General features: G+C 43.0%; 2 protein-coding genes across 5 annotated transcripts in view; one reads left to right on the top strand and one right to left on the bottom strand.

Annotated features, from left to right (window-relative positions):
* Window positions 1-13,722, top strand: part of LOC123746205 (pupal cuticle protein 20-like) — a 36,059-nt gene that overhangs the window by 20,603 nt on the left and 1,734 nt on the right. Inside the window, exon 1 of one of the 4 annotated variants that reach the window (XM_069314913.1) lies at window positions 3,400-3,768. The exons of the other annotated variants lie outside the window; for them this stretch is intronic. Within the exon in view, the coding sequence (XP_069171014.1) occupies window positions 3,592-3,768 (177 nt within the window). The 5' untranslated portion in view covers window positions 3,400-3,591. Of the gene's footprint in view, window positions 1-3,399; window positions 3,769-13,722 lie in introns of those variants that run through there. 4 annotated transcript variants of the gene reach the window in all.
* On the bottom strand, window positions 1,429-3,565 carry LOC138357802 (pupal cuticle protein 20-like). The gene is made up of 2 exons (XM_069314918.1): window positions 2,880-3,565; window positions 1,429-1,711 (listed from the first exon to the last, which is right to left on the bottom strand). Exons 1-2 carry the CDS (start codon window positions 3,563-3,565, stop codon window positions 1,525-1,527), a joined length of 873 nt encoding a protein of 290 aa, XP_069171019.1. The 3' UTR covers window positions 1,429-1,524.

Below are 13,722 nucleotides of genomic sequence, written 5' to 3'. Positions count from 1 at the left end.
AGGCAACTCTAATCTTCACTCTCCAGTACCTTAGACCTTAGTACCTTGTAACTTAGCAGTAAATAGGTACCTGGGTAGTGAACATGTCAGCCATGCACGCCCTCCCCCCCTCCCTACAGCTGGTGTAGTGAACATGTCAGCCATGCACACGCCCCCTCCCAGCGAAGGGTGGTGAACAGGTCTGCTTAATTTGCATACCTGGCCACCAGGGGCTGTCTCTCGACAGGCAGGAGGACCGCCAAACATCCCAGGCACTCGGGACGACGAGAGCGCCTGACTTCCCCGTAATATATAGACCAGTCCTTGGTGATGCTGCGCTCCTCTTACGGGCTATTCATGCCCGTGCCACCTCTTGGGTGGCTTAATCTTTATCAATCGATGCTGCGCACACACACAGCACCGCTCCTGTGCCAGGTAAGTCCACTACGGGCTCACCATAGCCCGTGCTACTTGCCCCGCTCCTGTGCCAGGATAGTCCACTACGGGCTCACCATAGCCCGTGCTACTTGCCCCGCTCCTGTGCCAGGTAAGTCCACTACGGGCTCACCATAGCTCGTGCTACTTGGAACTTGTTCCGAGTAGCTGAATCTATAACAACAAACTACATGATGCTGCGGTCTTCTGAGTCTTGCATCAACTCTGTGCATGCTACTTGCACATTCTGTGTGTTGCTCAATTTGCAAAACAGTGATAACAAGCCGTTGCAGAAACTAGAGTGAATAATTAATGATAAATGAAAAGGAAATCAGAGTTAGAATGATAATGTAAATATTAATTACCTGTTAATGTAGTCAGTAAGCTCTATGACGCCTTCATTGGTGAAGACGTCATAGAGGAAGAGCTGTAGAGCCGGAAGAGCTGTAGCGCCTTCCAGGAGAATTTAAAAACAAAACAATACATTCTGGGAACTGTATAGACGCCGCAATTTCTTTTGGCGCCATTTTGGGAACTTTGTTTTGAAAAGCCTAATGTATTGCCTTGTACCGCCGCCTCGCCCCTCTCCCTGTCCTTGGTGTGCTTACCGGGAGAATAACATTTACTTTTTAAGGATTTCGCCTTGAGTCGTTTGCGATATAAAGTTAGAATGGAATACATCAGTTATATTTGGTCAGAAATGATTGATGGGAACTAATTTGGCTCATGGGGGACTCCACCCATGGGGTTCAGGGATTCTTCCTTAAGTCGATGCTTAACCCAAGGAGCCAACGAGGCGTTTAACCCGAGACTAAATATATAGAAAAGTGCAACAAGATCACTAGAATATTTTATGATAATATTTATTGTGAAGTTTTGGCAACAATAACAGCAAGAGACAACAAACAAAACAATGTAAAATAACAAAAGTGGAGAACATGTGTCAAGCGTCTTAAGCAGCGCCCCGTGAAGACTGTCCAGAGTCCTCAACTCTGCTGGTAGCATTAAGGACGACCTCCGCTCCTGCAGCAGAAGCAGCAAGCGTTTGCCTCATGGCAGACAAGAAGGGAGGGGCAAGACTGAGATCCTTAGTGATGTCACTGCCTGTCATTAGCGAAGTCGCTGCCTGTCACCTGAAGCAGCAGCTTCTGCCTCCTGCTGGCGGGCGAACTCGATCTGGGCGATGGCGTGGGCGGGAAGAGGATGGGGCGTGGGCAGCAGGTCGGACTCCGGACGGTAGCCATCACCGTCGGCCACGAAGCTGAATATAGCAGGTGACCCGTCGGGGAAGGTGAACCTGTGAGGGAGAAATAAGGGCTAGACTAAGGTCACCTTCGCTCTCCTGACCTTAATAAGTGTAAAGTTGTCCCCAAATGCCCTAAAGAGACGACGGGCTTCCGTTCACACCAGCGAGTCAAAAGTTAACAACAGCTTTATGATGCTGGAAACTGCTGGAACTTTATAAACCTTTCAGAGATTTATTATCATCTAAAGATGAAAATAACAATAATACTTGAGACCCCGAGTGAAGGATAACATGAAGAAGGACTAGAACATCCTGAGACCCTAAGTGAAGGAATACTTATATAAGAAGAAATGGATGTGAAAGGACTAAAAAGATTTACAGAATACGAAGCTGAACAAAACTAACTGCAAACAGTGAGTGACAAATACTGTCAAAACGAAGGGTTACCAAAGTGTAAGTAGAGGAAGCGAAGTGGAATGAGAGGCGAAGGAGGAGATGGAGGTGGCAGAGGGGAAGAGATGACAAAGACAAGAAGGAGTTAGCACATAAGAGGTTTAGAGAAGAAGTTTGTTGATGGAGGTCCTTGTAAGAAGGTGGTCGCCCACCTGACAACAGAGGACGTGCTACAATGACGGAGGAGGTAAACAAACTTGTACTAAACATTGACGGAGAAGGTAAACACATTCAGAGTTGTAATTGCGATAAAATTAATAGCCAAACAAAATTACAAAATGTAAACAATGAACTATAAATGACACAAAAAATATTAATGAACAAAAGGCCAACCATATGGTGTATTATCAGAAAAAGAGAAAGGGAAGAGGCAGAAATGGAGAAAGGGGCAGAAGTACACAAGGTGTGTACATCCTAGACCAGATATGTGGGAGGGGGGGAGCATGACAGATACGCATAGAAGGCTCAGAGTGAGCATCTTAGCTTAGACCAGGAAGGGAAAGGACGGAAAGGGGGGTCGGACACGTGAGAAATGACGAAGAAAATTAAGAGATTCATTGATTCTTTTTGAAGTTCAAGAATATCCAGCAGAGTAGCTTCGTCTTGAAATGCAAGTTCAACTCTCAATATGATTATTTGGAGGTTCGCACCAAGCCACAGTAGTGGAGGAGTAAGCGAGGCTGGTGTTACACCACCTGCTGGAGGTAGCACGACCGCGACGCATAAAGATGTTCAATTGTTACTATAAAGAACTTTGGATACTCACGACCATCCGCCTTGCATGGCTACGGCGCCGGTCTCTCCCTGGGGCGTGCCTTGCTCGTACCGACTGATGCCGTCTTCAGAGGCGAAGTTGAATCTGTACGAGCCGTCTAGGTGAGGTCCGTCTCGTTCGTCCACCAGGATAGGGATCACTTCTCCGGAAGGCACGAAAGGTATAGGAGGCCTCTGGATAGGTTCGTCAGCTGAAGGAATCTCAGGTCGTTGTGGCGGGAAAGGGTCCTGGCTTGCACCAGCTCCTGAACCACCAGGAGCAGATGATGTTGGAATGAATCCAAATTGTTGCGGTGGGAAGGGCTTCTGGCTTGCACCAGCTCCAGAACCACCAGGAGCAGATGATGGTGGAATGAATCCAAATTGTTGCGGTGGGAAGGGCTTCTGGCTTGCACCAGCTCCAGAACCACCAGGAGCAGATGATGGTGGACTGAATTCAAATTGTTGTTGCGGTGGGAAGGGCTTCTGGCTTGCACCAGCTCCTGAACCACCAGGAGCCGATGATGACGGAGGAAGGTGGCCGTGTAGTGTTGGCTGGGAGAGAAATCGTCTTTGGGTGGTTCCTAAACTTCCTCTTGGAGATATATCATCAATTCTTGCATTCCCAGCCGCTGCCATTAAGAACATCACTAAAATCTGTAAAGCAAGTAACATTACATTATTACATTGTATAAACATTTGATGGTGGATGATGTAGTATTATTATGCACAGGAGGGACGATGAGCCAGAAGAGGGGAAGGAAGGAAGGAGTGAGGGACGACTGACCGTGGTGACCATGGTGATGGTGGGAGAGGGGAAGTGTGGTGCACGATGGTGGACCAGACGTTATATATACCTGCCTGGACCCTCTCCCTCTCACACCCAACCTCTTGACATTATGGTGAAGGGACACTTACTTTCCTCTCCTGTACACACACACACACACACACACACACACACACACACACACACACACACACACACACACACACACACACACACACACACACACACACACACACACACACACACACTCACACACACACACCAGTACTATTTCTCATATATATGTAAATTACCTATCTGCAGGAGGTGAGTGTTATATATGTCAATGTTTGCAGATGCAAAATTAATGAGAAGAGTTGTGACAGATGAGGATTGTAGGAATCTCCAAGATCATCAAAACAAGTTGCAAAGTTGGCCCCGAGAAATGGCTACTAGAGTTCAACACGAGTAAGTGTAAAGTAAGGGAAAGGGGAACTTGTGACAGGAGACCAAAGTGACAATACACAACGTAGGGGGAACTACCTCCCTGTAAGGACTAGAGAAAAGAACCTGGGAGTGGACATAACACCAATTCAAAGTCCAGAGGCTCATATAAACAGATTAACATCAGGAGCATACTCTACACCGACAAAAGTCATAATATCATTCAGAAACCTAAATAAAGAGGCGTTTAGAGCGCTGTACATCAGATTAGTTTTAGAGTAGTCCGCCCCATCTGAAAGAAAACAAGAAAACTCGTAAAAGTTCAAAATTTTGCGACGTGGTTCGTCCCAGAATTGCGAGGGATGGGATATGAAGAGATACTCTTATCTTGAGGTTATCTTGAGATGATTTCGGGGCTTTAGTGTCCCCGCGGCCCGGTCCTCGACCAGGCCTCCACCCCCAGGAAGCAGCCCATGACAGCTGACTAACTCCCAGGTACCTATTTACTGCTAGGTAACAGGGGCATTCAGGGTGAAAGAAACTTTGCCCATTTGTTTCTGCCTCGTGCGGGAATCGAACCCGCGCCACAGAATTACTTGTCCTACGCGCTATCCACCAGGCTACGAGGCCCCTGGAGGAACTAAACCTGACAACCCTATAAAAAAAAAGAGGAGAGAGGGGGAAACATGATAGAGACGTATAAATTACTTAGAGAAATTACCTAGGTGGAAAAAGGAGATGTTCACAATGAATACCGCTAGAACAAGGGGGCATGGGTGCAAGCTTGAGACTCAGATGGGCCATACAGATGTTAGAACGTTTTCATTTAGCATAAGAGTAATGGGAAAATGTAATGAAATAATGGAACTGGTTGTGGAAGCAAAGTAACTGTAGGCCAGAAAAGCAAAGTAGGCCAGAAAATAGGCCATGATCGAGCTACTACATTCAGCACCCGTCCGCTAGAAAACCGGGATCCTAGAGAATGTTTACTGTCACAATTACTTATGCTTTCATGAATGCTCGATCATGCAGACACAAGTAAACGAGTAAAAGTAGATGAGTACACGTCTCGTTGTCTCCTTATTCATTTAATATTTAATCTTCTCTTCCTCTTCCTCTGCTCTCCAGCATCAACATTCCCGCCCCTTCCTACTTTTATAGATGTCTGGATCTATATAGCGGCGTCTACCTTCCCATAACACCACTCCTGCTTGTAGTTTCTGTCGGACATTCCACCCACCTGGTCTCGTAGACAGGCCAGGCCACCCACCTGGCCTCGTAGACAGGCCAGCCCACCCACCTGGCCTCGTAGACAGGCCAGCCCACCCACCTGGCCTCGTAGACAGGCCAGCCCACCCACCTGGCTTCGTAGACAGGCCAGCCCACCCACCTGGCCTCGTAGACAGGCCAGCCCACCCACCTGGCCTCGTAGACAGGCCAGCCCACCCACCGGACCTCGTAGACAGATCAGATAACACTTACTAGGCCTCAAAGACACTATATTACTTTCACAACTTACTAGTTATAATCACAACATTCTTGATACCCCCTCAGCGTCTCAGTGCTGGTAACCAACCTGTCCTTCAAAGAACGTCGCATTTCGCTCGTAGGCGCGACATAGGGCCAAAAATTTATCTTACTAGAAAATGAAAGTGACATACTGTCCCGTTTTCTGTTTTGGGTCCTCTGGTAGGTTAGGAGAGACCACTTTAAATTGGGGAAGCCTTAGGCGGACGGGCTGCTTTACCAGCAACAAAAATCTATCCCCCTTGATCACTCTGCAGGCGCTGGGCGAGACTGGACTGCTACCTTGAGGCTACCTACCTTGAGGTGCTTCCGGGGCTTAGTGTCCCCGCGGCCCGGTCGTCGACCAGGCCTCCTGGTTGCTGGACTGATCAACCAGGCTGTTAGACGCGGCTGCTCGCAGCCTGACGTATGTCTTAGCTGTCGTATGACGTATGTCCTGCTGTCTTAGATTAAAATTAGTTTTTGTATATAATATGTAAATGCAACTAAGGCTGACGGGCCGAGTCGAGCAGGAATATCATCAGAGAACTCTGCTGTGTTGATCTGAGCAGATTTACTCTGCTGTTGATATATCAGAAAAATGCTGCAAAATATTGCAAATGATGGGGCAAAGGATCAACAGTAAAGGGGACGAAATGGTTGCTGCAGAAGCAGTCTCGCTAGAAACAGATGCGGCAACAGAAGAGAAGTTCAGACAGACACACCAGCAACAGGAGCAATTAGTACCAGTAGCAGCAGGAACAGCACAGACAACGGTTGTCACAGTAGCATTAACTGCAACAACGTTCGAAGCAACAGTAGCGAGAACAACACTAGATTCAACAGAAGCTTAGACAGTAGCAGTAACAGGAACAATAGCTAGAGTAGCTGCAATACAAGTCCCAGCAACAGGAGCAAAACAAGAGAGAGAGAGAGAGAGGAGCAAGAGCAACAGTAGACACAATTGCAACACCATTAGCAGGGTTCCTACATTCCCCTCGTTCCTCTTCTCATTCCTTCACTCCTTCTAGCTATTCGTCTCTCTCTCTCTCTCTCTCTCTCTCTCTCTCTCTCTCTCTCTCTCTCTCTCTCTCTCTCTCTCTCTCTCTCTCTCTCTCTCTCTCTCTCTCTCTCTCTCTCTCTCTCTCTCTCTCTCTCTCTCTCTCTCTCTCTCTCTCTCTCTCTCTCTCTCTCTCTCTCTCTCTCTCTCTCTCTCTCTCTCTCTCTCTCGCGCGTTTCCCTTTCACTTCCTTCTTTGTCCCTCCTCCTCCTCCCTCTCTCTCTAGGCTAATCTGGTTTCGGCGTCGCGGCCAAAGTTAGTCACAGGTTGGCATGCTGACCTATAACAACATGCAGGAAGGCTGGCGAGAATGTACCGAGACGACGCCTCTGGGATAGTGGACAGGAATAGCCAATAAACTACTGGACAAAGCAACGTAAGAAATAGTGACAATTAAATAGAGATAATCAATGTTAAACAAAGAGGCGAAGAATTGCAAGGAATGTGTAATTAAATCCATAAACAAAGCAGCTTAAAAGAAGAAAGAAGAGACTGGATAGAAAACATTGAGCGATGTTTAAGATAAACAAAGTCACGAATAAGGGCACGAACAAGCTGACCATAGATCCGAACGAGACCGTAAACGAGGAGTTGAACTTTTAACCAGATGTTTGTCTAATCTAGTTTTTTTTAGTTTGTTTTGGTTTTAAGGGGACAAGAGCTTCTACTTTACTCACAAACTGGACGACTCAAAGGTGGGGTCCCCCAAGACCTTGAGCCGAAGCTCAACCCCCTGCAAGCATAATTAGGTGAGTACACAACAGGTCACAAGCAAATTCCCCCCCCCCCCTCACTACCGTGAACAGCCTCATCAATCAGGCTGAGACGAGGACACCAGTTCCTGCCAGCATCTCCCGCACCCTCTCACCAGCTTCTTAGCCTGGCCTGTCGAGACGAGTCCATTGTTACACTGAGATGGAGTGATCTCACGCTTATACCAGACTGAACACACAATTGAGATGGAATAGCCACACACCTGAGACAGGTATGATTTTCACCCATGCGCGTACATTATTATGAACGTAAGTGTACATGTGCATATGCCTACATGCGCAGAAGTGTGCATGTGGGTATGTTTATATACATGTACCCAGGTGTGTGAGAGTTCATATGAAAGAGACAGAGGGAGCAGGAAAGAAGCGAGATAATTTGCGAATAACATAGCAAGCAAGACAAAGAACCAACCCAAACCTCTCCATAGCTACATAGGAAGAAAAGGGTCTAAGAGGGACCAGGATAATAAAATGAATAAAATAGAGGGTAAATTAATTCATGGAAAACTATGGACCCTAAAGACTAGGGGCCAGATTCACGTAGTAGTTAGGTAAGCACTTACGAACCTGTACATCTTTTCTCAATCTTTGGCGGCTTTGTTTACAATTTTTTAATAATTAGTGAGCTCCGAAGCACCAGGAGGCTGTTTATAACAATAACAACAGTTGATTGGGAAGTGTTCATATATATATATATATATATATATATATATATATATATATATATATATATATATATATATATATATATATATGTCGTACCTAATAGCCAGAACGCACTTCTCAGCCTACTATTCAAGGCCCGATTTGCCTAATAGGCCAAGTTTTCATGAATTAATGTTTTTTCGTCTACCTAACCTAACCTAGCTTTTTTTGGCTACCTAAGCTAACCTTACCTATAAATATAGGTTAGGTTAGGTTAGATAGGGTTGGTTAGGTTCGGTCATATATCTACGTTAATTTTAACTCCAATAAAAAAAAATTGACCTCATACATAGAGAAAAGGGCAGCTTTATCATTTCATAAGAAAAAAATTATAGTAAATATATTAATTCAGGAAAACTTGGCTTATTAGGCAAATCGGGCCTTGAATAGTAGGCTGAGAAGTGAGTTCTGGCTACTAGGTACGACATATATATATATATATATATATATATATATATATATATATATATATATATATATATATATATATATATATATATATATATATATATATATATATATATATATATATATATATATATATATATATATATATATATATATATATACATACCTTGGCCCATCTGTTTACAAGAACAATTAAAAAGCTGTTAGTATCTCTGAGACAAACTCTCCTCTGCTTCAACACTCGAGAAAGACACTAAGGCCCCGCCTACCCTCTCCTTCTCCCAGTTTAAAAGTCCGTAAAAAAAAATTAAGATAACTCCTACAGGTTTGTTAAGCAACTTTCCTTTAGCGGATTATTATATATTTTTTTGTTATATTACAGACAAAGTTCAAATTTGTGTTGGTGTTCTACAAGTCTGCAGAGTAATATCTTAAGTATATCGTAGGAGAAAATGGATAGCGACTCCTGTCTATAGTTCAGTGGTCCTTGTCGTTCTTGCCTAACCTAACCTAACCTTGTCGTTCTCGCCTAAGGTGGTTCTCCTTTTTGTTGTCGTGAGTTACATATTGTAGCAAGAAGTGTAAGTAGTGGTTTTTGTACTCGGGTCCACTGTGACGTCTCCTTCAAAGGGTCCATGGGGGGGGGGGGGGGAAGTGGTGAACCTGTGGCACACGTGCCCAAGGTGGCACACGAGCAATTTTTTTGTGGCATTGCCCCCGTTTGATTTTTTTTTTTATATATTTCGTCGTTCGTGCAACAGCAAAGGTCTGACTGAGAATTAAAATATCCGTATTTTTCTTTCTTTAATTTTTTTATGTTTTATAATATGACTCAAAGGTTATAATTTTGTGCAAACGTTTCTTTTTGCTTATAAGGTAAAGTATTGTTTATAAATTATATTATTTTTAAATCGTTTTAATTAAAACATTATTATTAATAACTTTTTAACAGGCTTTCGAAATAACTTTTATTTTTTCTGTCTGTTATACTTTACTTAATAGTAAAAAATCAATAACCAACAGAACTCTTTTTATTTTCATTTAAAGTTTATTGTTAGTGTTACTAATTTGTTCAGTTACCTTGTTGGGAATTACTAGTGATTAATACCATTTTTATTATTATTATCATTATTAATAACATATAATTATTAATACGTCCTGAAGTTGTACACACACACACACACACACACACACACACACACACACACACACACACACACACATGAGCCACAGAGACGTTAGAAGGAACTTTTTCAGTGTCAGAGTAGTTAACAGATGGAATGCACTAGGCAGTGATGTGGTGGAGGCTGACTCCATACACAGTTTTAAATGTAGCTATGATATAACCCAGTAGGCTCAGGAATCTGTACACCAGTTGATTGACAGTTGAGAGGCGGGACCAAAGAGCCAGAGCTCAACCCCCGCAAGCACAACTCGGTGAGTACACACACACACACACACACACACACACACACACACACACACACACACACACACACACACACACACACACACACACACACACACACACACACACACACACACACACACACACACACACACACACACACACACACACACACACACATATAGGTATGGGTTCATCTGATGCCTTCAAAGCATCAAGATTTAACTGACTGGAAACTACATCTTTACTTTTGTATCATTGTCTCCGGTAGTAATTTACAAAGCCTGGAGAGAGAGAGAGGAAGGTTGGTCACTGTAGATCTGATCGCTTCCATGTTGTCTTCCTAATAATGTCTCGCAAAACGAATACATTTCTATATGTTTAAGGCGCAGTCCCATGTCGATGACATGACAGGTGTTACTGAAGTTGCTGTCATACCCATGACATGACAGGGCGTATATAGCCAGTCTGGCTGTCACGCACACGGGGACCACTCAGGCTGGTGTTAACGAACGGATGTACAGACAATACTTAAACAATGTCTAAATACCGCCTTGTGTGTGTGTGTGTGTGTGTGTATGTGTGTGTTATTAAGAGGTCTTCTACACAAGCTAACAGGTCTTATTAAGGGGATACAGTCTCCCTCTCTAGGGGTCTGCAGCTGAGTATTTTGTATGTAGTTGCCATATCTCTCTCCTGGTTTCCTTACTGTGTGTGTGTTTCCAGGACTCTAGAGGCCTTGCCGAGGAACTGAGTGGTGTTTAATCTCGGTATCAAAGGGAGTTTGAGCCTCCCTTTCCTCGGGGAAGGGGTTCGGAAGGGTCAGATAAGAATCGTCCTTTACTTTGATCGCTGGAAACTGGTCAAGACCTTAATGGCGTCTACTTTCAGAACAAGCTGGAGACCCTCTGAGACAACGCATAATCTGATCTAAGATAAAGCTGTTTTCAAATTAATGCTTGGAGCATTTGTTTTCATTATTTTTTTATTATCATAATATTGAGATATTTGCTGTTAATATGATAATGATTTTAGTTTTAAAAAGGTAAGCTTTTCCGAAGGTTAACATATATGGAGTTTAGTGATAAAAACTCACATACTTTGCTCGTGCATTCCTATTAATGTTAGAAATCCATTCCTATTAATGTTAAAAATCCATTCCTATTAATGTTAAAAATCCATTCCTATTAATGTTAAAAATCCATTCCTATTAATGTTAAAAATCCATTCCTATTAATATTAAAAATCCATTCCTATTAATGTTAAAAATCCATTCCTATTAATATTAAAAATCCATTCCTATTAATATTAAAAATCCATTCCTATTAATATTAAAAATCCATTCCTATTAATATTAAAAATCCATTCCTATTAATGTTAAAAATCCATTCCTATTAATGTTAAAAATCCATTCCTATTAATGTTAAAAATCCATTCCTATTAATGTTAAAAATCCAGTTGTAAAATAGAAATCCTCAGACGCAACTGTGGCACGATTAAACAAGACTCCGGCATCCTACCCTCGTCGAGGCCACTAGAGAGAGTTTGGCCCCTCAGGTAAATTCAGGTAAAACACATTAGTGTAGAGTCACCTTTCCCCCCACACAGCCCTTGACTATTGTCAAGACACCAACAAAAGCTCCCTGCACCGTCCACAGGTACAAAGTGTGCTTAGCAGCGGTCGTTGTAAACTCTGCTTTAACTAAGTTCACCTTTGCATCAACTCCTTAAAGGGAAAAATGTAAAGTATATATATGTTCCTCTTGCTATCCCTCTCTACCTTTCCCCTCCCCCCTCTTTCCCCTCCCTCTCTTGCCCCCCTCCACCTTCTCTTGTCTTGGAGACAAAAACTTCAGCCAGAGAAGACCAGCGATCACAGGACTTGCACAGTTGCTATGTACCTAAGAAGGTAGAGAATCTGTCTACTGGTCGCTGGAAATTATTGACACATTAACCTACCCATTTACCCATTCGCTCTCCCTCCCCCCCCCCCCCCATCATCTACTTCTATCCAGTCGCCTTACACAACTATTTACCTATTTGATCCTGTTACCCCACGGAAGATAGGTAGCCGGTAAGTATTTTTGACTCGAGTGCTATTGTGACATTATATATTGTTTTAAGCTTTACTAAACTTGAGATCAATTGTTTACTTTAAGTTCGTTAAGGTTGATATGATTGTATTCGAAATATATTTAATTATATTATTAACTCTTGATTTGTTGTTTGAGCTGGCTGTCTCTCTCTCTCTTTCTCTCTCTCTCTCTCTTTCTCTCTCTCTCTCTGCGTGTACACCACAGATGTGCACTAAAAGATATCACCAGAGTATCTGCAACTCAATCTACTCTGTAATCTCGCAGAGACGAAGACAAACAGGACAGCCTGATAATTTTAATAAATGGGCCCAGTTTTTGTTTACCAAATTGTATACATGAGGAGATGACTGCTGACTTCTGTTAGGAAGCTGAGAGCTTCGCATTCTAATAGGTTATAGTAAGCCTTAAATTTACACACAGAGGGGTACAGGACTTAACAACTTTTGACTCCTGTTAGCAGGCTGAGAACTTTTCCTTCCTCGAGCTCATTCTAAGTCTCAGCCGACTTGTTTTCCCCTGGAACACGACACGTCAATTGGTTTACAATCAGGTACCCAATTACTGCTGGGTGAACAGAGGGGGAACAGTTAAGGTTTAGTGTTCTGTTTTCACAACTTTATTTGGTAAATTCAGTTTACTTAAAAAGTTTAGCTTTAGTGTACGTTTGAATGATTATCTGAAACAGTCGTCATCTGCAAAGATATAATTGTTCTACTTCCGGAAAAGCTTACCTTGACTAATCTACTTTATACGTTTTCTGGGTAGATTGCCTGACTCGAGAGTCTACCTCAAGATATCGTATACTATAGTAAAAGTATAGAAATCTAGAATGTATATACAATTCTGTCTTAGAATACTATTCTGTTATCCCTTCTTAAACATACCTCATATATTTATCTTGAAGCCCTATTCATGATAAGTGTATATTTGTACATTTTCATAAACATACTCTATTAAAATACATTCTTAAGTATCACATCTCCAAGCTTGCTACGCTAAGCATACTTCCCTCCTCAGTATACTGTCGTAGTATACTTTTCTATTTAGTAAAATTACCAGCGTCAATACTGCTATTAAAATAAGAATTCTAGGCTTATAACGTGTATTTGATCTCTTTATGGAGGTTTAGGATGCTATTATTTCTCCAAGTCATATAATTCCGTTTAATATTCAATAATGTTTGGCTATCGCAAATATGATGCTGAACTGTGTATGTGTGAGTGTGTGTGTGTTTGTACTCACCTAGTTGTGTTTGCGGGGGTTGTGCTCTGGCTCTTTGGTCCCGCCTCTCAACCGTCAATCAACAGGTGTACAGATTCCTGAGCCTACTGGGCTCTGTCATATCTACATTTGAAAATGTGTATGGAGTCAGCCTCCACCACATCACCTCCTAATGTGTGTGTGTGTGTGTGTGTGTGTGTGTGTATGTGTGTGTGTGTGTGTGTGTGTGTGTGTGTGTGTGTGTGTGTGTGTGTGTGTGTGTGTGTGTGTGTGTGTGTGTGTGTGTGTGTGTGTGTGTGTGTGTGTGTGTGTGTGTGTGTGTGTGTGTGTGTGTGTGTGTGTACAGGAGAGGAAAGTAAGTGTCCCTTCACCATAATGTCAAGAGGTTGGGTGTGAGAGGGAGAGGGTCCAGGCAGGTATATATAACGTCTGGTCCACCATCGTGCACCACACTTCCCCTCTCCCACCA

The sequence above is a fragment of the Procambarus clarkii genome, chromosome 80 (genome assembly GCF_040958095.1).
Source record: "Procambarus clarkii isolate CNS0578487 chromosome 80, FALCON_Pclarkii_2.0, whole genome shotgun sequence".
NCBI lineage: Eukaryota > Metazoa > Arthropoda > Malacostraca > Decapoda > Cambaridae > Procambarus > Procambarus clarkii.
Note: the sequence above shows the minus strand (reverse complement) of the source record. Positions and strands in the feature narration are given on the sequence as shown.

What these genes read in the sequence shown, in the direction of transcription:
- LOC138357802 (XM_069314918.1), bottom strand. Translation starts at nt 3,565, where the DNA reads ATGTTTATACAATGTAATAATGTAATGTTACTTGCTTTACAGATTTTA. An exon ending in GCCATGCAAGGCGGATGGTC is followed by an intron (nt 1,712 to 2,879) that starts GTGAGTATCCAA and finishes TCTCCCTCACAG; the next exon opens with GTTCACCTTCCCCGACGGGT.